Source organism: Arvicola amphibius, chromosome 4 (genome assembly GCF_903992535.2).
Source record: "Arvicola amphibius chromosome 4, mArvAmp1.2, whole genome shotgun sequence".
NCBI classification, from domain to species: Eukaryota; Metazoa; Chordata; class Mammalia; order Rodentia; family Cricetidae; genus Arvicola; species Arvicola amphibius.
Genome location: NC_052050.1, coordinates 140,987,807 through 141,007,189, shown reverse-complemented (window position 1 = coordinate 141,007,189; position 19,383 = coordinate 140,987,807). Strand labels below are relative to the sequence as shown.

The window sequence follows — 19,383 nt, the reverse complement described above, 5'->3', positions numbered from 1 at the left end:
CAGCAATCAGGAAGCAGAGAATGGCCGATCTGAGTTGAAGGCCAGTAAGGACTAAATAAATTTCGTTTTAAAAAGTGAAATAAACGATGGAATGTCATGCAAAATAAATAATACTGCACAGAAAACTGGGATTATCTTTCCTTCATCCTCTGTTCATTCAACATCCACTTAAGACCCCCTGCATTGACAAAGCCAGCTTCTTGGGTTTTTAGTAACAATCTGGGAGATTGGAACCCCGGCGAGTGACGGTCTCTCAGCTTTAGGACTAAAATCCTTGGGCGCTGTCCTGGAGCGAGGTGAGAACAATAGCCCTTTGAAGATCCAAGTTCTGAGTTTCATCTGCTTTGCCTTGTTGTCTCCGTGCGCTAGCTGCCACGCACAACCCTCCAGGACTGGCTGCTACGGAGCTATAGAAATTCGAGACAGGCACGGATCTGTAGGCGGAAAACAAAAGTGGCCCTAATCGTCTGGTTGCCTTCCCCCTACCCTGCTCTCCCACCCCTACCCCCCGCCCGGGTCCTAGAAGGCCGCGCCGCAGACTGGGGACTCCCCAGGTCTAGCTAGGAGGCGGGGTCGGAGCGTACCCAGCAAAAAGACTCCCTTTTGCAGAGGGGGGGGGGATCCGCCTGTAAATAATACCCGGGGGCAGGAGAAAGGCTCCCATTGGCCGGAGGGCAGGTGACGAGCAGGGGGCGGACTCCCCGGAGGGAGCAGTCATAGGGAGGGGGTGTGAGCGGCGCGGTGTCAGTTTTCGGAATCCCAGCGCGCACTGCTCGGTGCAGTGGGACCCCAGCCCGGCTCAGTGCCCCGGCTGCTTGTCTCCTCGGCTGGGCGTCGCGGCCCACTCCGCTGCCCTCTCGGCCCGGGCCTTTTGCGATTCACCTCGGCAGAGCTTAGCTCCGAAAGACTTTGTTTCCTCCTCTGCCCTCTTTGTTGCTCTGCAAACCGGCCTCTCTACAGCATCTGACTCCTCCGAGAGTTGCATCTCCAGCCCGGCGATCGCCGTGCACAACCCCGCCAGGTCGCAACACCCTGTCTCCGTTCGCCCCGGAAAGCCGTCCTTGACTTCATTGATGCACCCATTTCAGTGGTGTAACGGTGAGTCCCGGGTCTGGCGGGTGAGCGGACACCGCTCAGATCTAGGTCCTGAGCCAAGTTTCTCGGTCCCAGAGACGTCCTGGCGTCCTGCGGTGCTCTTGCACAGCGCGCAGTTTGAAACGACCCTTTCTCAGTGTCTGGGGATAAAAAGGGTCTGGAAGCAAGTGGAGGGCTAGGGGCGTGTGAGCCGAGGGCTTCCTGGCCTTTGTGTGGCGGTCCAGCTCTTCTACCCCCTTCGCCTGCCTTTGTGCGCTCTCAAACTCTGTTCTTTGTTGTGGTGGTTGGAAAATTAAATCCGCGCTCCGGCTAGGATCTCCTAGAGGGAGCTCAAGTTCCGGCTCTGAAACTTTGCAGGCTCTTTTAAATATGTATACAGTGCAACGTGCGGGACCGGGCGCGGGGTGACTTTCCCCATCTTTGTTGGTTCCTAGCGGCTTCCAGGGGCAGGATTAAAGAGCGTCAGTACTGAATAGATAAAGCCTTGAAGATTATTGCTGAGCCCCCAGCTCAGGGCTGGCCTGGCAAGAGCTTCGCTTTCTGGCAAGGAGGCCAGATCGCGGGGTCTGCTTTTAGTCTAGATGGTGACAGCGCCTCTATGCACAGCCAGCCACCCGCCACCAACCCCTACTCCACACTCCACCGGGTAATGATGCTAAATTAATTCACCTGAGGTTTTTGGGGTGGCTCAGTTGTTACGGGTTAAGAGCGGGTCTGGATTCCCCGTCTAAGGCGCTGATAAATCTTTCTGAGACAGTCACTGATGTTAAAACCACCCACCCTTCCGCCCCCCCCCCCCCCCCCCAGGGATACACAGAATATCTTGGCCACTCTTTCTAGACATGAAGAGTTGGGCGAGGTGAAAAGCAGCTGGAGCTTTTTTTTTTTTTTTTTTAATGGTTGACTGGTTACCCAGAGGGGGGGGGGGGGAAGCTATTCTTGAGTAGATTTCTGCCAGATCTTGGATTAATTATTTCAAGAGTCCTTTGTTTTAAGGCAGAGTTTCGGCTGCATGTGTATGAGTGGCCCCTATCCTCCCCTCCCCCGCCCCCTGTCCTTCCTCCTTTTGCAAGTCAGATCTAATTTCCTGAAAATGAACCAAGCTGTGTGTGATAGGCGGGTAGTGGAGAGGGGCGGGGGATGGGGGATTGAGGCTGACGGTGTGTCCCAGCATCTGGGAAAGATTCCCTTTGGCTGGAAAGAAGCAGTTCCCAGATCTGCTGGTCTTGGCCAGACCTGCTCTGACGTCATTCCTACTTGCAGCCTGCCTGCTGAGATGCGATGGTGTCAAGACAATGGACCAGAGACTTAGGGAGGACTAAGCTGTCAATAACCCCGACTTTCTTCTGAGCAGTTCCCTTTGGAAACTTGCACCTTCCCTGCCCCACCCTTGTGGTGTGGGACCCATGCCTTGCTCATTCTAAACATACTTCATCACTGACGTACAATGCACCCTGTCTTTATCTTGTACTTTGTTTTGTTTTGTTTTGTGTGTGTGTGTGTGTGTGTGTGTTTCGAGACAGGGTTTCTCTGTGTAGCTTTGGAGCCTGTCCTGGAATTTGCTCTATAGACCAGACTAGCCTCGAACTCACAGAGAGCCGCCTGTCTCTGCCTCCCAAGTACTGAGATTAAAGGCGTGCACCACCACTGGCTTATCTTGCACTTCTTGAAGTGATTGGACGATCTGTCTCCTGACTCCAGAGGGAATGCGATCCATTTCTGCCCCCTTGAAAAATCTCTTAGAGACCCTATATCTGGGATGCATATTCTTTGACCTTAGTTTCAAAGAAAAACTCAAATGTCCAGTTTGGACAATAACTATTTTTTTCCATTTCTCTTCCAGAGTATAAATTGAACATTCCCAATCTGAAAATTAAAATTCCTGGAAAGTTCAAATTATATAAAATTCAAATGTGAAATCACAAGAGACAGTTTCACACCATAAAACTTTGCTCTGTATACAGAATTGCTTAAAATGTGTAATGTATTCTTCAGGCTCCGTGAACAAGGTGTATATAAAACACAGGAGAATTTCACGTTTCGGCTTGAGCCCTGTCCTGGAGATACCAGACGACGTACAAATATTCTAAAGGAAAAACATTTCAAATCCTCATGAGGTGGGGTTTTCAAGCCGGGCAGTGGTGGCACACGCCTTTTAATCTTGGAGACAGAGGCAGGCGGATCTCTGTGAGTTCAAGGCCAGCCTTAATTACAAGAGCTAGTTCCAGGACAGACTCCAAAGCTTCAGAGAAACCCTGTCTTGAACCGCCCCCCCCAAATTTTTTTTTTTTTTAAATGAGGTGGGTTTTCCCCTTTACCCATGCTGGCCTCAGAAAAACTCTGCCTGAGCCCATCAGACTGCTGGGGTCACATAAGCTAAGACAACAGGCTTTTGTGTAACAACGCTTTTTCCTGGGGAGATGCACCTTGCACGTATATTTACCCCCTCCCCAGCATTCCACCACAGGCCAAAATACAGGCACCACTGAAGTCCAACTTGGGTGAGCCAATGAGTTTCATTGGGGTTTCTTACAGGAATATGGGCGAGCAGAAATGGTTCAGATAGCTATATCACTAAAGCCCACCCCAGCATGGGTGACGGCTCACAAAAGCTGGGAAACCTGGAGCACACTGCACAGCCGGCAGCTCAATAGGTGACCTGGTTGGGCTAAACCTCTTCCAGGTAGCTGGTCTGGTTTTCAGAGTCTTTTTTTTTTTTTTTGCAGCTCAGCTTCCTTCGGAGATCAGCTTTCGTTGTTTACTCTGGTGGGGAGGGGCCTGGTGAATCTGTTAGGTTTCAGGGACTTCCTGAAGCTATTTGAGTTGTTCACCTTCCTGCTTAAGGAGCTTTCTGCAGAATGAACTATTATAATCTCAAAGAAATTATTTCACAATGCAGGCTGGAACATCTATTCTTGAAGCTGCCTCCAGAAAGTCCCAAGTTCACTGATCCAGTCCTACAGCCTTTTAGGAGAGAGTCTTTTAGGAGATGGGAAAAGATGGAGATAACTGATCTAGGACTGCTGGAACCAAAGTACCAAAAACTGTGTGCAAGTGTAAACCCTGCACACACAGTTCTGGTTTTCCAGGATAGAAATAGAGGTTCTTTAGGACCCAGTAGATGATACCAGAGTCCTGCTTAAGTAAGGTCCATAGAAAAGTCATGGCAAAAGTGGAGAGGATGCCGGCCCTCTTACAGTATCAGATATTTCTGTGGTAGAATGAAGGAGGCTACCGGCAGTACAAGGTCTGTTGGTTCTAAACGTACAACTTTCTGGAAGAGAGTTCCTGAGGCCCTTTTCTAGGGCAGAGCAGAGGATGCTGGGGCAGATCTAACGTGATATCTTAGAGTTTCTCTGAGAGAGGCCCACAGAAAGCAAATCCTCCAGTGAGAATCAGTGGTGAAGATGGTATTCTTCCTAACCCTCCAGTGGAACCTAGAAGCAAGAAGCATCCTCTTGAGCAAAGCAAATGTTAGTAGCTAATTGCTTCTTTAATCTCCCCTAATTGAAAATTCTTCCAGAACAAGAGCTTCTTTCGCTTTCTGTTTCCCCCACAAGGTCTAGGTCAGTGTATAAAACACACCCGGAACAAAACCTGTTGGTTGACTGGTGATTTATTAGCTGAGGGCAGTTTCTGGGCAGTTTTCCCAAGTATCAGTCTTCCTTCTTTGAAGTAGGAGCTTTTGCCAAGAAGACTAGGTTGCTTTGAGAAAACAGGGAGCTGTCTGTTAACTAGCTATATAGACAGATCAAACATTAGCTCAGGGCACTGCCGAGTGCTTAGGAGTCCAAGTAAGTATTCCCAGGCCTAGGAAGGTTCAGGCTTGTTAGGACACTTAATTCCCTGGCTCTTTCTTTGCTCCTAGAATTATAGACTCACCTCTATTATAGCATCTAACTGTGTCAAGGGAAGTGCTTGAGTCTGTCTCTTTCCTATATGGAAAGTCATCCAATCCTCTATGCACTTGATTATTCTTAATCTCAACTATCATGCTTGTCATATAAACAATACAGAGAGCCACAAAAGTCAGTTTAAGTTGATATTAGCAACAACGGTGTGACAAGGTATTCTGAGCAAAAACCATGGCAATGATGCAAGTCCTCAGCATTGTAGAATTCCATGACAGAGAGATTATTGGAGTATCCTAAAGATCATGGCAGGGGCTTAGGATTCATCTCAGTAGATCATTGCCTATGCAAGATACTAGTTCATCCCATAGCCTTGGCATCAGAAAGGAAAATTCTCAGGAAGACCACGATTAGACCTCAGAAAGGAAAGAATTCTAGACAGAGAAGGCTCCATAGACAAAGGTGTGGAGACAAAGACATGGTTGGGCAAGATTTAATAAGACTGGCCCAGGCAGAGAATACTCACAGGATATTGCAAGGGGGCAGGTACTTGTTCATATAGACTTGAAACCAGACAGGGGTTTGGAAATTACATGGTAAGTGGAGTTGGTAGAAGTGCCAGACGTGTAGGATAATTAGAGAAACTAGAAAGGGTGGTGACCTCAATAAGACAGGAATATGTGTGTGAAGGAGGGGTTTGGCAGTAGGATGGGTCATAGTCTTTGACTTTATTGAACGAAGGCTTAGGTCATCCACTGTTAGAGACACAGGAATGACGTGTCTCGTGTGTGATGGTTTTGTCACAGAATCATACTCATACATGACTTAGAAAATCTTCAGCTTTTTGAGGTTTAAGTCTACCAAGTGGAGAAGATGTAGCTTTATGTCATGGGGTCCAAAAAGCAGAGAGAAAGAAGAAGGGTCACCATCTAAGTCTATTGCAGGGTGGCCTTGAGTCCAGACCATAACACTGTCATAACCGATTGCTGTCTCTGTAGCTGGTCTACTGCAGTTGAGGTAGCACTCACTTGTGGTACCAGGTAGAATCCTAGCTCCTAACCAAAGAGCCAGGAGAGAAGCTAGCCCTGAGGTAGGGACGGTACTGGGAAAGTAAAAAGGCTGGGAGTGGAGAATGTGATTGGGATGTAGGACACAGATTCTGGTTAATTGGAGATATTTCTCATTAATGCTTTTGGCTATTTATTCTCTTCCCAGCTCTGTCTTATCTATACCTTCCTACGTGTCTGAGGTGATATAAGAAGGAAATATTTCCTTAAAGGAATTTGATTATTTTTGTTTGTGCTTTTTTTTGGACGAGGGGCAGGGATATCACTGCATAGCCTGGGCTAGCCTAGAACCCCTGATTCCCTGTTCCAGCCTCCTGAGTAGACACTTTCCAGATAATTGGAATTATAATGTTATGTCATCATGCCCAGTTAAGAAAATCTTGCCTTTTTCTGAAGACTTTCTTTGGTTTATTGCCCAGTCTTGAGCTCACACCCACTTCATGGGCAAGGAAAGACAATTGCCTCATGGGAGGGCCAGTGAGACAGGAAGCAGCAAGTGCTCCAAACTGACTGTGCAGGAGGATCTCCACAGATCTTTTTGTTTGTTTTTTGAAACAGGGTTTCTCTGTAACAGTCCTTGCTGTCCTGGAGCTCTTGTCTGTAGACCAGGCTGGCCTTGAGCTCACTGAGAGCCACCTGCCTCTGCCTCCCAAGTGCTGGGATTAAAGGTGTGTGCCACTACCACCACCTGATCCTCCAAGGATCTTCTTAACAAATCCAGTTCATTTAGTGTGATATAGGCCCAAGACTGCACAATTTCAACAAGTTCTTAGGGGATACACTAAGCTGGGACCTTGAGGCTGTGAGTAGAAACATGGCCACTCAAGGAAGATGATATTCCTTGGCGGCAGTCCCCATCACCAGCTTGTGCAATGCCGACCTAGACTCTTCTGTTCCAGTTCTGATACAGCTTGTTTTCTGGGACAGGTGGTTAATGGTTCTTTGCATTTGTTATTTCTTAAACCATCATTTCTATTACTCGATTTTGCAAGTTTTCCTATGATGAGGTTAATTCTTTTTTTCTTTTTTATTTATTTCTTTATTAAGCATACAATGTCCTGCTGGCAAGGGAGGCACCAGGTCTCATTACAGATGGTTGTGAGCCACCATGTGGTTGCTGGGAATTGAACTCAGGACCTCTGGAAGAGCAGCCAGTGCTCTTACCCTCTCAGCCATCTCAGCCCCATGATGATGAGGTTAATTCTATAGCAATAACTCATTGAGCAAGACGCAATGTATTTTCTCCCCTAAGGCTCTTCTTTTTATTATGTACTCAGTGTCTCCTACTTGGAGGCAATTTTGATATTTTCTTCTACTTTCTACCCTTGCCTAAATTCTTTGTGGTTGTTTTGTTTTGTTTTGTTTGAGACAGTTTCTTTGTATAGACCTGGCTGTCCTGGAACCCACTCTGTAGACCATGAACTCAGATCCACCTGCCTCTGCCACCACAAAGGACTAAAGGCATGTACCACCATGCTAGACTTCTAAATCCATTTAAATACTTTGCCTAACATTTCATTTCATAGATTGATGGAGTAATTTACTCGGGATCATGTATTCAGTAGTTAGTGCTGATATATAAGGTAGAAACTGACATTCCTACTAACAGTGTGCCACGGGCCCCAGTGGTAAGTGTCTAACTTTAGTATTCTTTGCCTCTTGCTTTGCAGGGTGTTTCTGTGGCCTGGGACTGGTTAGCACCAACAAGTCCTGCTCAATGCCACCTATCAGTTTCCAAGACCTTCCCCTCAACATCTACATGGTCATCTTCGGTACAGGCATCTTTGTCTTCATGCTCAGCCTCATCTTCTGCTGCTACTTCATCAGGTTGGTTGCTAGATGGCTGATCTGGGGAGGGAAACGAAGAAGGAAGGAGGCTAGGGCATGGAAGATATTAAGCAAGTCAAGCGCGCGTGTGTGTGTGTGTGTGTGTGTGTGTGTGTGTGTGTGTGTGTGTGTGTGCGCGCGCGCGTGCGCACGCGCGCGCAAGCACGCCAGAGCTTTGTGCTAGAGCCTCTGGTGGAAGGATGTACATTAGCTCGCCCCTCTGGACTCTTGAGGTCTGGTGTTTCTATTTATATCAGCCTATCAAGTTATCCCAGAGCACATAAGGTCACCGAGGGTTGGACTGCATTCCACCCGTTGGCCAGTTATTCTAAGGCTGTCTAGAATGACTCTTAGCTGAGCGATAAAGCCAGGACTCTTAACCTGCTTCCCACTCACAGCTAAGAGACGTCGGTCGGTAGGTATCGGTTCTTTCGTTCTCCCGTGAAATTGTCAGATCTCCCAATGCTGATGTTAGCAGACTCATACGGAAAACTCCTTGTTTGCTCTGTCTTTCTTGTCAGACTTTTGAGAGCAGAAAGGAAGAATGGCACGTACTCTTAGTTGCTTAGGGATCGAGGAAAGGACTTTCGCTTGGCAGGGGTAGCTGAGCTCCAGGAACTATTTCTCCTTATGGTGAAGGACATAAGAGTTTATGGCTATCTACTACTAAAAAGCTGGGGAGATGGTTCAGTACTTAAAGTGCCTGTATCAGGAGTGGAACTTGAATACCAGAACCTGTGTTAATGCTGGCCCCAGGTCATTCCAGTCCTGGAATGTGGAGATAGAGTGTCTAGAGCAAGCTAGCAATCTAGACCAACTTCTTAGTGAAGCTCTGAGTTCAAGGACAAGAAGCTGTCTCAGTGAATGTGATGAAGAGCCGTGAGGAAGACTTCCTGTGTCAGTCTCCTACATGTACACATATGTGCTAACACACATATTAATATGGATGTGCACATGGGGAAAGTGTTGGACATGCTTGGGACTTAGAGTCGAAACCAGAGCAGTGTGCTACCTCGGGGGTGGGGTGTTCTGTTGGTACTTACGGTTCTTTGTCCCGTGGGTCTGCCCTGTACGTTAGAGACAATGGAGCATTTTTGGTCGGTAGAACATGTTAATAGTCCTTGGAGTCTTTGTGACAACTGGCCTCTTCCCTGGCACACACATTGCCTAATGCCTGGAGAGACATGGGCTAGGTTGGGTCTAATCGAATCAGTAAGGAAATTAAGAGCTAGGGGTCTTGGTACCTTGTTGGGATTCTCTGCTGGAGGATGGCATCTACCTGAAAGGCAGGTGCTTGGAAGTACATGAGCCAAGCACTACTTCCCCAGCCCATGGCTGCTGTGGGGCTCTTTAGAACCTTCCCAGACAGGTCTTTTGTTGGTTTTTTTTTTTTTTTTTTTTGAGACAAGAGTTTCTCTGTGTAGCCCTGGCTGTCCTGGAACTCACTTTGCAGACCAGGCTGGACTTGAACTCACAAAGATCCGCCTGCCTCTGCCTCCCGACTGCTGGGATTAAAGGTGTGCACCACCACTGCCTGGCCTCCAAACAGATCTTTAAAACTTGAATTTCTCCACCTAAGTGTGCAGAGAAAATAGTGCTTGATTTTTCCTCTGATATAATTAGTGCAAAGCCCACATTTAGCTGCTAAGTGGGAGCACTTTTTTTCTGTTCCCCATCCCTGTGTTTCCCTCCCCAAACCATTCTATTCACTGGTCTTTTCCCTCAAACCCTTTATTAAGCAATTAACTTAATTCTCGGCAAGGGTCAAGTTATGCATGTTGCAAATATCAAAGATTTCTTTAGGATGTGACTGGTACAAATATAAACCGTTTGTTTGTTTGTTTGTTTTTCAAGACAGGGTTTCTCTGTGGCTTTGGAGCCTGTCCTGGAACTAGCTCTTATAGACTAGGCTGTCCTCAAACTCATAGATCCGCCTTCCTCTGCCTCCCAAGTGCTGGGTTTAAAGGCATGCACACCACTGCCCAGGAGAAATATAAATTTATACAAAAAAAAACACCTATTTTGCTGGGCGGTGGTGGCACACACTTTTAATCCCAGCACTCGGAAGGCAGAAGTGGGTAGATATCTGTGAGTTCGAGGCCAGCCTGGTTTACAGAGAAAGTGTCAGGACAACCAGGGCTACACAGAGAGACCCTGTCTTGAAAAAAAAAAAAAAACATAACAAAAACAAAGGAGAAAGCCAGGTGGTGGTGGCACATACCATTAACCCCAGCACTCGGGAGGTAGAGACAGGCAGATCTCTGAGTTCAAGTCTAGCCTGGTGTACAGAGTAAGTTTCAGGACAGGCTCCAAAGCTATAGAAAAACCAGAAAGAAAGAAAGAAAGAAAGAAAGAAAGAAAGAAAGAAAGAAAGAAAGAAAGAAAGAAAGAAAGAAAGAAAACAAACAAAAAAAAAACAAAGGAAAAATAAACTTTCTCCATTTGGTTTCTTTACAAACACACACACACAATGATGCTGAACAGAAGAAAATCCAGAGGCTAGCTCTCTGACCAACAAGCAGATGGCTGAAGTCCCTTTCCTAATTGTCACTAACGGGCGTGACCTTGCGTTTTTGGGCTAGTCTTTGCTAAGGGCTTTCTTGTGTCGGGCATTGTGGTAAACCATTTAGCTCACTTAATTCTGTGAACAAGCCTCCAATGTAAGGGTTAGGGAACTGCATAAATGAAGACATTCATGTCTGAACAGTTGAGAATTTATGCAGGAAGATGCTGAGGTGGGTTAATCTGACAATTTAGCCTTTCATGCTCTCCTCCATGTTTGTCTTTTGTGTGTCTTTCTTGCGTGGGAAGTAGAGCCTGCAGCTGAGACCTACATGGCCAGCCCCTTTCAGCTGGGAGTCGGGGTCCTATAGAAGACAGGCTAGGGTGCTGTCTGTTACTGATTTGTTTTGTTTTGGCTGTAGCAGAACAGAGAGAGTCGTGACCACGTGATACTAAAAGCCATCTCTCCACTGTGGTGCAGCGCGGTGCCATCTGTCCTCTTGGCATTGTCCGGCTCCTTCACCGCCCCACCCTGTGTGCTGTAGCCTGTCCAGAGCCAGCTGACCCCTGGGTCTCATGGTTCCAAAGGCTCACTGGCATGTGGCGTGTGTGTCTATATATAGAATGACACACGGGCACATAAGCTACTTCCTCTCACTGTTTCTCAGTTTCCACCTCAGCCAAAATAGGTCTGTGACTGCCACTCCTGACCCGGTGAGCTCATGAGCCAAGGACGCCTCAACTGCCAGCTGCTCCTGGTCTTCTCCTCTTTCCCCCTCAGAGCTGACCTCTGCTTACACAGGATGCAGGGGTCAGTGGGATACAAACAGGCAGGAAAGGAACAATTATTTTCAGGAGCTGGCTGTATTGTTTTGCTCTCAGAGGGAAAAGGGGGAAGAGAAAGCCTGCTGGCGTTGGCTTGCAATGGTCTCACTGAAATCGTGGTATTTTTAGTTGCTTTGCTCAGCCAGCAGCTGAGAGAGCCACCTGTCCAGAGTTCTTGGCTCTCCATCCCTGGCTGGGACAGCCCAGAGTATGCTTTCTGCTGTTTTCTTTGCAACTATTTGAGCCTCATCCCCTCACGACCTAATCCTTCCAGAGCCGAAATAGCCACACAGGATGAAAATGGAGTTTTGAGGGTTCTGGATCCCTCCATTAAAGGGAGCCTGCTATACACAATAGGTGAATGGGCCCCAGGAACCCCAGTGGTCATAAAGTGTAGCACACACTACACAAGTGTATCAGCGTTGATGGGGAGGCAGTTGAACCTTTAAAAGAATGTGTGGCATTCTCTCTTAAACTTCTACCCCCAGACAAGGTTGGAATGTCGCTCAGGGACCTAGCAAGCATTTGGTCCTTAGACCTAGAGGGCAAGTTAAGAATGAGCTCAAGAGTGTAGATGAACTGGGTTTTTACTAAACTGGAGAGTGCCTAGCAAGCACATAATCCTAGCATCTCAGATTGAGGAAGGAAGATCAGAAAGTCAGGGTCATCCTTGGCTGCATAGCAAGTGTTGAGGCTAACCTGGGTTACATAAGACTCTCAAAAACAGGAAAGAAAATGAAAGATTTTTTTTCTAAAGAAAAACCACACGCAGTATGGTCAGGTAATAGCTCACTCGTGCTTTGGACACCCTTCCCTGCCCATTTCCTTTGGGAGCTGAGAAAAAGACACATTTACATGATAGATGAAAGCCTTTCCAGGACTAGGTAGTTCTGCACATTAAAGGATTAGACAGTTGGGACTTAGTCCAGGCCTGAAAGTGAGCAGAAAGCACATGGTAGAGGGGGCAGGAGGGGGGCGGCGGGGAAGGGGGGTGCAATGGCAGTGCTGTCTCAGCCCCAAGCCCTGGCAGGAGTCCACCTGGCTGGGACTTTCCCAGAGGCTCCAGGAACATTCAGCCTCGCCAGAACATGTGACTTCCTGTCAGAAAGGATGGAGGAGGCCCGTGGCCAGATCTTATCTGTCCTGACCCACCTCTCAGGCTGGGCTCTGCGCTCTGCTTCTTCACCACCTTGGGAGGAGCTGCCACCACAGAAATGAGGTGATCTGTTTTCGTAACTCGGGCCAGCAACCTTTTTATTTGCAGGCTTTCTTGGCTGTAGAGTCTCCAGCCATTCAGCCATGGTCTTATGCCCTCATAGCCGGTTCCAAAGGCAATCGTGGACAATTCATAAACTGATGGGTCAGTGGCATTTTAGAAAAATGATTTTTTTCCTTTGGTAGTGCAGGGAATCAAAACCTTCATACGTGGGAAACAAGTGCCCTGCTGCTGAGCTAAATTTTCAGATTGTGAGATGAAAGTTTTTATACTAGGAGATGTTATTTTTTTTTCTTTCTATTTTTACATAGTGAAGAATAAAAGCCATTCTTAGCCTGTCGATTCTGTAAGAACAGGACTTGGCCCTACTCCAGTGTAGCCATGTTTCCCTCCCATACTTCAGCCAGACCTCTGTTAGAAGTGCTGGGGGTGTAGCTCCGTGGTAAAGCATGTATACAGTAAATATGTCATATGTTAAAAATATGCTATTATCACTGCTATGAAAGATGCCTGATTTGATTTGTGGTTTCGGATGGTTTCATCCATGGTCACGTAGTCTCAAATGCTTAAGCAGAAAATTGTGGTGGCAGGAACTTGTGACAGGGGCTATTTGTCAATTCTTACTGGACAAGAACAGAAAGTAGAGAAAACAGCAGGGCCAGGGCAAGATTCCTCTTTCTGCAATCTTCTTTAATGCCATTGAAAGACTAGATTAAAACTCTCATTATTGGATTATGTCTGGAAATGACATCATAGACCCCATAGGTACACCCTGAGATATATTTTACTTAATACTGAGATATTAAGGGTGTTTTGTTTTGTTTTTGAGACAGGGTTTCTCTGTAGCTTTGGAGCTTGTCCTGGAACTAGCTCCTGTAGACAAGCCTAGCCTTAAACTCAGATCCTCCTGCCTCTGTCTCCCACATGCTGGGATTAAAGGCATGTGCCACCACCACTAGCTTTTAAGGCATTTCTTAATCAAATTAACTTGATCATTATAGCATGCCTGGGACACTGGGGTTAATTCCTAGCACTCAACAACAGTAAAAAAAAAGGTGAGAGTTCTATGCCCATGGGAGGCCTCTCCACCTACCTGCAGCTGGGCACAGTAGCATAGGCCTATGGTCCCAGTTCTTTTTGAAAGTCATGAATTTGAAGTCTGTCTGGGCTATGTGTAGAACTCACAGGAAGAATTCCCCCACTGATGTAAGATGGCAGAGTCAGTGTCTACTCATGTTTCTAGTCATCTGTACAGTGGGTCACCCGAAGTCAAAAAAGCTTAATAAAGCGTGCAGGGTATCTCACAATCAGATAAGAACTCAGGACTCCAATGTATTCCACCTAATTGTGGAGGCAGGGGGATCATGCTCTGTGGTAAACAGTACAGGCTCCCTAATCACAGAGACTGACTTCTATTTAACCCAGGAGCTTCCCATCAGCTCTGTAAAGTTTGGGCAACTTGCTTGATTTCTTTGGGGTTCATTTGTTTTTTCATCTATAAAATGGAAAGTTCCTCCTTCCTGTAGTCACTTGGATTCAGTGAGACAATGTCAATCTCCAAGGGACACACAACATACCTGGATGGACTATTCATTATACCATTGTTATGAGTATCAACATGCTGTGTTTTGGCTATTGAGTGGCTGTGTACAGACAAGCAGGTAAAAACATCTAGCTCCTTCTGCACATAGTAAGAATACAGTTGATCTCCGTGGTTTGGATACCTGGAGGAATTTACCGACTGAAAATGCAAAGAAAGCAGATAAGCCATGTAGGATGCCCCACTGGAGAACAACCCAGAGTGTGACTGGGACCTGGTAATAAAGCCTTAATCCTTATCTCTGGTTGGCTTGCATACATCCTAACTGTGCCGCCATTGGCATCTATGAAATAAGTACCTGTTTCATCTCCAGAAAAATGGCCAAGCAGTCAGCCCTTTTCACATATATGGTCATTGTCTATGCATCATTAAAAAGAAAGAGAAAGGAAAGAAAAGAAATGGTAATCTGCCCTCTCCTCTTTTTCTTCACCTAGTAAACTCCGGAACCAGGCACAGAGCGAACGGTACGGCTATAAGGAGGTAAGTACTGTCTCTTTGCATTAAACTTTCTCCTTCACCACTTGCCCTGATAGGGAGAGAAAGCCCAAACTTCCATAGTTTACAATTCCCTTACTTCCTGGGCATCCTGAAGGTCTACCGCTCCTGCCCCTGTCCTCAAATTGGGTTTGCCCTTCACCTTCATGGAGAGAGGGGGGGGGTCACATCATTCAGTGAGCCTCCCTGGTCTCTGTGGTTGATACCTACAGACATCAGCTGCATCTTTCCTCCTCAGGTGGTGCTTAAAGGTGATGCCAAGAAGTTGCAGCTCTATGGGGTAAGTGTCCTGGGATAAAGTTTGGGAGCATCTTTCTCGAGCTCTTTGCTTGGACTTTCTCCGGACTCTTTAGTCCCTGCCTTTAGATTACCTGTATCCATACAGAAGGACTTCAAACCCAGTAGATAATGCATTTTGTCTAGAGTCAGATAAGGCATGAAACAAAGGGATCACAAAAGAACCAAGATAAATGGGAACAGGAGTCTGCAGAATCTGTTAAGGGTGTCACGGTCTCTATGTCATAGACAATGTACTATGTAGAATCTGTAAGGATGTCACAGGCTCTATGTCGTAGCAGTATGCTGTATAGAATCTATACAGGTGGCCCTAGGCAATATGCTGTGCAAAATCTATGTGTGGTCATAGGCAGTGTGCTGTGTTGAATCTTTAAGGGTGTCACATGCTCTTTGCCATAGGCAGTGTGCTACTAACTTTCCCTTTATTCAGAACCTGTACTCTGGTCTATGACTAAAGAAAATAAGGTACTTTTTTTACTCATGTATATGACATTGTCCTAAGAAATCAGTGACTTGTATCCCTAGCAAGAGTTCTGGCCTGTCTCCCCTCCATCCTTTCCCCAACCCCCCCCCCAATATAAGGCCAATTCCATTGGGTCTCTCAACTTTGACCTTTTTATTTCAATTAAAATGTAATTACATCATCCCCCCTTCCCTTCTTTCCCCCAGCCCCTTCTTTCATTGGACCATTTCCCGACCAGTCCCCTCAGCCTTTTGAGGTTACCTAAGTCATCTCCCAAGGCTTCCATCCATAACCACAGACAGCCTAACCAGAGAGTGAGTCGTTTGTGGTTGTCTGAAAATGAGGAGAATTCCAGCATCACCAAACATGAGACTCCCTAGACATGGCCTCATTTTACTCTTGGTTTTCACGTTGCTACCACACCTCCAGTCCTTAGAGTAATTTCAGGTGTTCCCTTAGCCTTTTGCAGTCGTTCAGCTGAGATGGTGGAGTTTCACAAATGGGGTTGTAGCTATGGATTTTAAGAATGTAACAGCACATATATCTGTATTAGTCAGAGTTCTCTAGTGGAACAGGACTTACAGAATGAATATATATAAAGGATTTATTAGAATTGCTGACGGGCTGTGGTCCAGCTAGTCCAACAATGGCTGTCTACTAAAAGGTCTAAGAATCTAGTAGTTGTTTAATCCACAAGACTGGATGTCTCAGCTAGTCTTAATTATATACTGGAATCTCAAAGAAGTAGGCTCTAATGCCAGTGAAGGAATGGGCCTGCCAGTGAGAGAGAGAGAGAGAGAGAGAGAGAGCTGCTTTCTTCTTCCATTGTCCTCTCCATAGGCTGCCAGCAGGTGTGGCCCAGAGTACAGGTGGATTTTCTCACCTCAGAGATCCAGATTAGAAGTGGGTCTTCCCACTTCTAATGATTTAGTTAAGAAAAATCTCTCGCTGCCAGATGGTGATGGGACATGCCTTTAATCCTAGCCCTCAAAGGCAGGCGCAGCTCTCTGAGTTCAAGGACAGCCAGGGCTACACAGAGAAATCCATTCTCAGAAAAAAAAAAAGGAAGGGAAGAAAGAAGAAAAACTCTCAGGTGTGCCGAGCCATTTGGTTTTAGTAAATTGCAGATGTAGTCAGACTGACAGCCAAGATAGCCATGACATCTATCCTACAGGCCTTTTTATTACTGTGTTCCTCCTTAGCCCATGCTGTAGGCTAGAATTTGAGACCAACACTGTTAATTCAAAATTTGTATGTTCATAAGAATGGTCTGAGTTTATCCTCTCCAATCTGGGAACCATCAGCCATAGGTAACTGTTGAACATTGGAAATATGGACAGCCACCTCCTCCAGGGCTTGAGAGAGGCTTAGAACGAACTCATACTAAAGTGACCTGCATCCGCTAAATAGGCACCACGAGCACAACTCTCTCTCCTGAGCCAAAATATATGCGGTGTGAATAGCTGGGAAGTTATCAGTAACACTAAATAATAAATAATAGCATCCATGTCTAAGGGGTACTGTAGGGATTTGATCACACTGTGGCTTGTTAGATGTAAGACTGTGAGAAGATGGTATCCATTGAGTACCAGAGCAACCTAGAATGGTGTCCACATGAGGAAACAGTGCATCATGGGAAAAGAATTGGCATGCATATAAACAGTGGCCTGAAAGTGCTAATACAAATCTACAGTCCCAACACTAGGGAGGTGGAGACTGGAAGATGAGAAATTCAAGGGACAGCCTTGGTTATACAGTGAGTCTGAGGTCAGCTTGGGCTATGTGAGAGTCTATCACTGAAAGAGACAAAACCTAAAATAAAGCCAGGATGTTGAGCAGAAAGATCCATGCTTCCTCTCCCAAGGGCCTTATCACTAACAGCAAAAATCAGCACACACTCTTTGTTTAGTGTTTGTGATTTTGGTGTGGGGGATTCAATTTAGGATCTCATAGATGATGTGCAAAACTCAACCACTGACCCATGCCCCAGCCCATAGTTCCACACTGAGATGAACGTTTGAAGGAATGTGGCTGGTGTTCCTGAGGAGCCATGTTTATAATTTCTTCATTTGGTTGATTTCAGTTTAAGCAGACGTGTTGGCTGTTATCCTGTTAATGCAGTGTTACAAATATGACTGAGCTTCTGCTGGCTGCTGCGGGAGGCAAGAGACTGGGCTGGAGTTTGGTTTCCTTGTCTGAAAATTAGATGGTGGATGCTCAGGAGGGATGAGTGAAGAGGGCCTCTAGACCCTTAGCTCACAGATTCTCTCTCTCCCCCCCCACCCCTATTCCTCCCTCCCTCTCTCCCCATAGCAGACCTGTGCAGTTTGCCTGGAAGACTTCAAAGGGAAGGATGAGCTAGGTGTTCTTCCATGCCAGCATGCCTTTCACCGCAAGTATGTGGGATGTGATTGTGTGTGTGGGGGGGGGGGGGGGTCTGTAGAGGAGAAATAATTAGGGAATATCTTTAAGAATCTTCTAATCCTGCCCATGCTGTTCAACAGTGATGCCCTAGGTTCAGCACCCCAGAGGGGTGAGCTCAGGGCAGGCACAGGGGTACTTTGTTCTCAGAAGCAGCTGGACTCGGAGACAGCTGGAGCCATCTGGAACGGCTCCTCCGAGATAACCATCCTCTTGTTCACAGGTGTCTGGTAAAGTGGCTAGAAGTGCGTTGCGTCTGCCCCATGTGCAACAAGCCCATCGCTGGCCCCACAGAGACCACGCAGAGCATTGGGATCCTGCTGGATGAACTGGTGTGAGCGCTCCTTGTACGTGGACACTTGAGAAGACAGCTTACTGTGTGGACACTGGGGATCCTCTATACAATGAACAAGACTTCTGGGTGGTGACATTCATACTTGCCTCAAGGCAAAGGTGACAGGGCTGGGCTTCCACCAGCAGTGCCGGACCAGTACCGACCGGACTTGCCCCAGCTCTGTCTCCCAGTGCTTCTTTCCCTGTTACCCAGTCTCAGTGGCCTCACCCAGCCAGACCACTCTATCTGGTACTACACTATCTGCCTGCCTCATCCTTGCCCTGGGAAGGAGTCAACCCTGTGACTGTGGATGTGGACACTTCCCTTTGGAGAACAAGCTACTCCGACTTTGGAGGAGGTGGCTCCGCTCCGCCCATATCCCTTACTCCTGCCAGAGCCTTGGGATGGTTTAAAGGGAAGGAAGGGAAGATCAAAAGAACCAAGGTGAAAGATTCAGCATGAAATAAAGGAGGGCAGGGCCCCAGACAAGGGAAAAGTCGATGTTTACATGGGGTGTAGGAAACAAAGGCCAGCCTTGTCCTGGCCAACGGCAGGGTGATGGGACCAACCATCCCCTGTTAGGATGTAAGGTGCTATCCATTCTCTCCCCGACCCTGGTTAATCTCAGAGCTTCCTATTCCTTGCTGGTTTTGAAGAAGACCCCATTCTAGAGGAAGGAACTTTTTCTATCAGCACATTCCCAGGGGTTGTTATTATTATTTTGAAACAAAAAGGACCCTGGGATGGGGTATCAGGGGGTTACAATAGTGTGGACGTCTGCTTCCCTCTGTAAACAGTATTTTTATACTTCATTCTCACCATCTCAGGCTTTACATATGTGGCCCCTTGAGGACGGAGGGGGTGGAGTCTCTTCTTCAGCCAAGCAGCTGAGAGTGGGAAAAGGTTATGTATTTAAAGAAAATTAAATTTAATAACATGTTTCTCTAATCAAATTTGGTTCATGGTTGTGACCTGTACCAGGAGCGGGAACTGAACCCTTCACCCTGCGTCTTCTTCCTCCCCAAGTCAGACCACACTTGACATTTCTAATCCTTGAGATCTAATCCTTTTGAAAAAAAGGAAACCGAGGGCTGGGCACAGCTCAGTGGTAGAGTGCTTGACTAACATGCTCAAGGACCTGGGTTCAGTTTCCAGCAATGAATAAGAAAAAGGATTACCTGTTGAATGCCGGTGTGAAGATCTGATGAAGCCGGGATTGATCACCGGGACTTTTGGAAATGTTTTACAATTGGATGTCTTCGTGTCGTTCACCAACTAAGTCTTGGAACCATAGGAGTCTGTCTGTAAGTTCACTGCCTGTGACTTTGGAACCTCAAAGGTCCATGTGGCTACCCTGGGACCCAATCTCTACTATTTCTGTGTCACTACA

At 46.7% G+C, this 19,383-nt stretch overlaps 1 protein-coding gene across 2 annotated transcripts; it reads left to right on the top strand.

Moving 5' to 3' along the window:
- Positions 1-762: 762 nt before the first annotated feature.
- Positions 763-18,884, top strand: Rnf122 (ring finger protein 122). 2 transcript variants are annotated; one of them, XM_038327661.1, is made up of 6 exons: positions 763-1,098; positions 7,684-7,840; positions 14,418-14,463; positions 14,717-14,758; positions 17,555-17,634; positions 17,883-18,884. In XM_038327661.1, the coding sequence occupies exons 1-6, from the start codon at positions 1,074-1,076 to the stop codon at positions 17,995-17,997; spliced, it is 465 nt and encodes a 154-aa protein (XP_038183589.1). In that variant the 5' UTR covers positions 763-1,073; the 3' UTR covers positions 17,998-18,884. The 2 variants fall into 2 exon arrangements, with proteins under 2 accessions (XP_038183589.1, XP_038183588.1); XM_038327660.1 differs by having other exon boundaries at positions 17,552-17,634.
- The last annotated feature ends 499 nt before the right edge of the window (positions 18,885-19,383 follow it).

Bases quoted from the DNA above. Each gene is read 5' to 3' on its own strand.
- Rnf122 (XM_038327660.1), top strand. From the start codon at position 1,074: ATGCACCCATTTCAGTGGTGTAACG. The intron at 7,841-14,417 runs GTTGGTTGCTAG...TTCTTCACCTAG, and splicing joins TTCTGCTGCTACTTCATCAG to TAAACTCCGGAACCAGGCAC. The intron at 14,464-14,716 runs GTAAGTACTGTC...TTTCCTCCTCAG, and splicing joins AACGGTACGGCTATAAGGAG to GTGGTGCTTAAAGGTGATGC.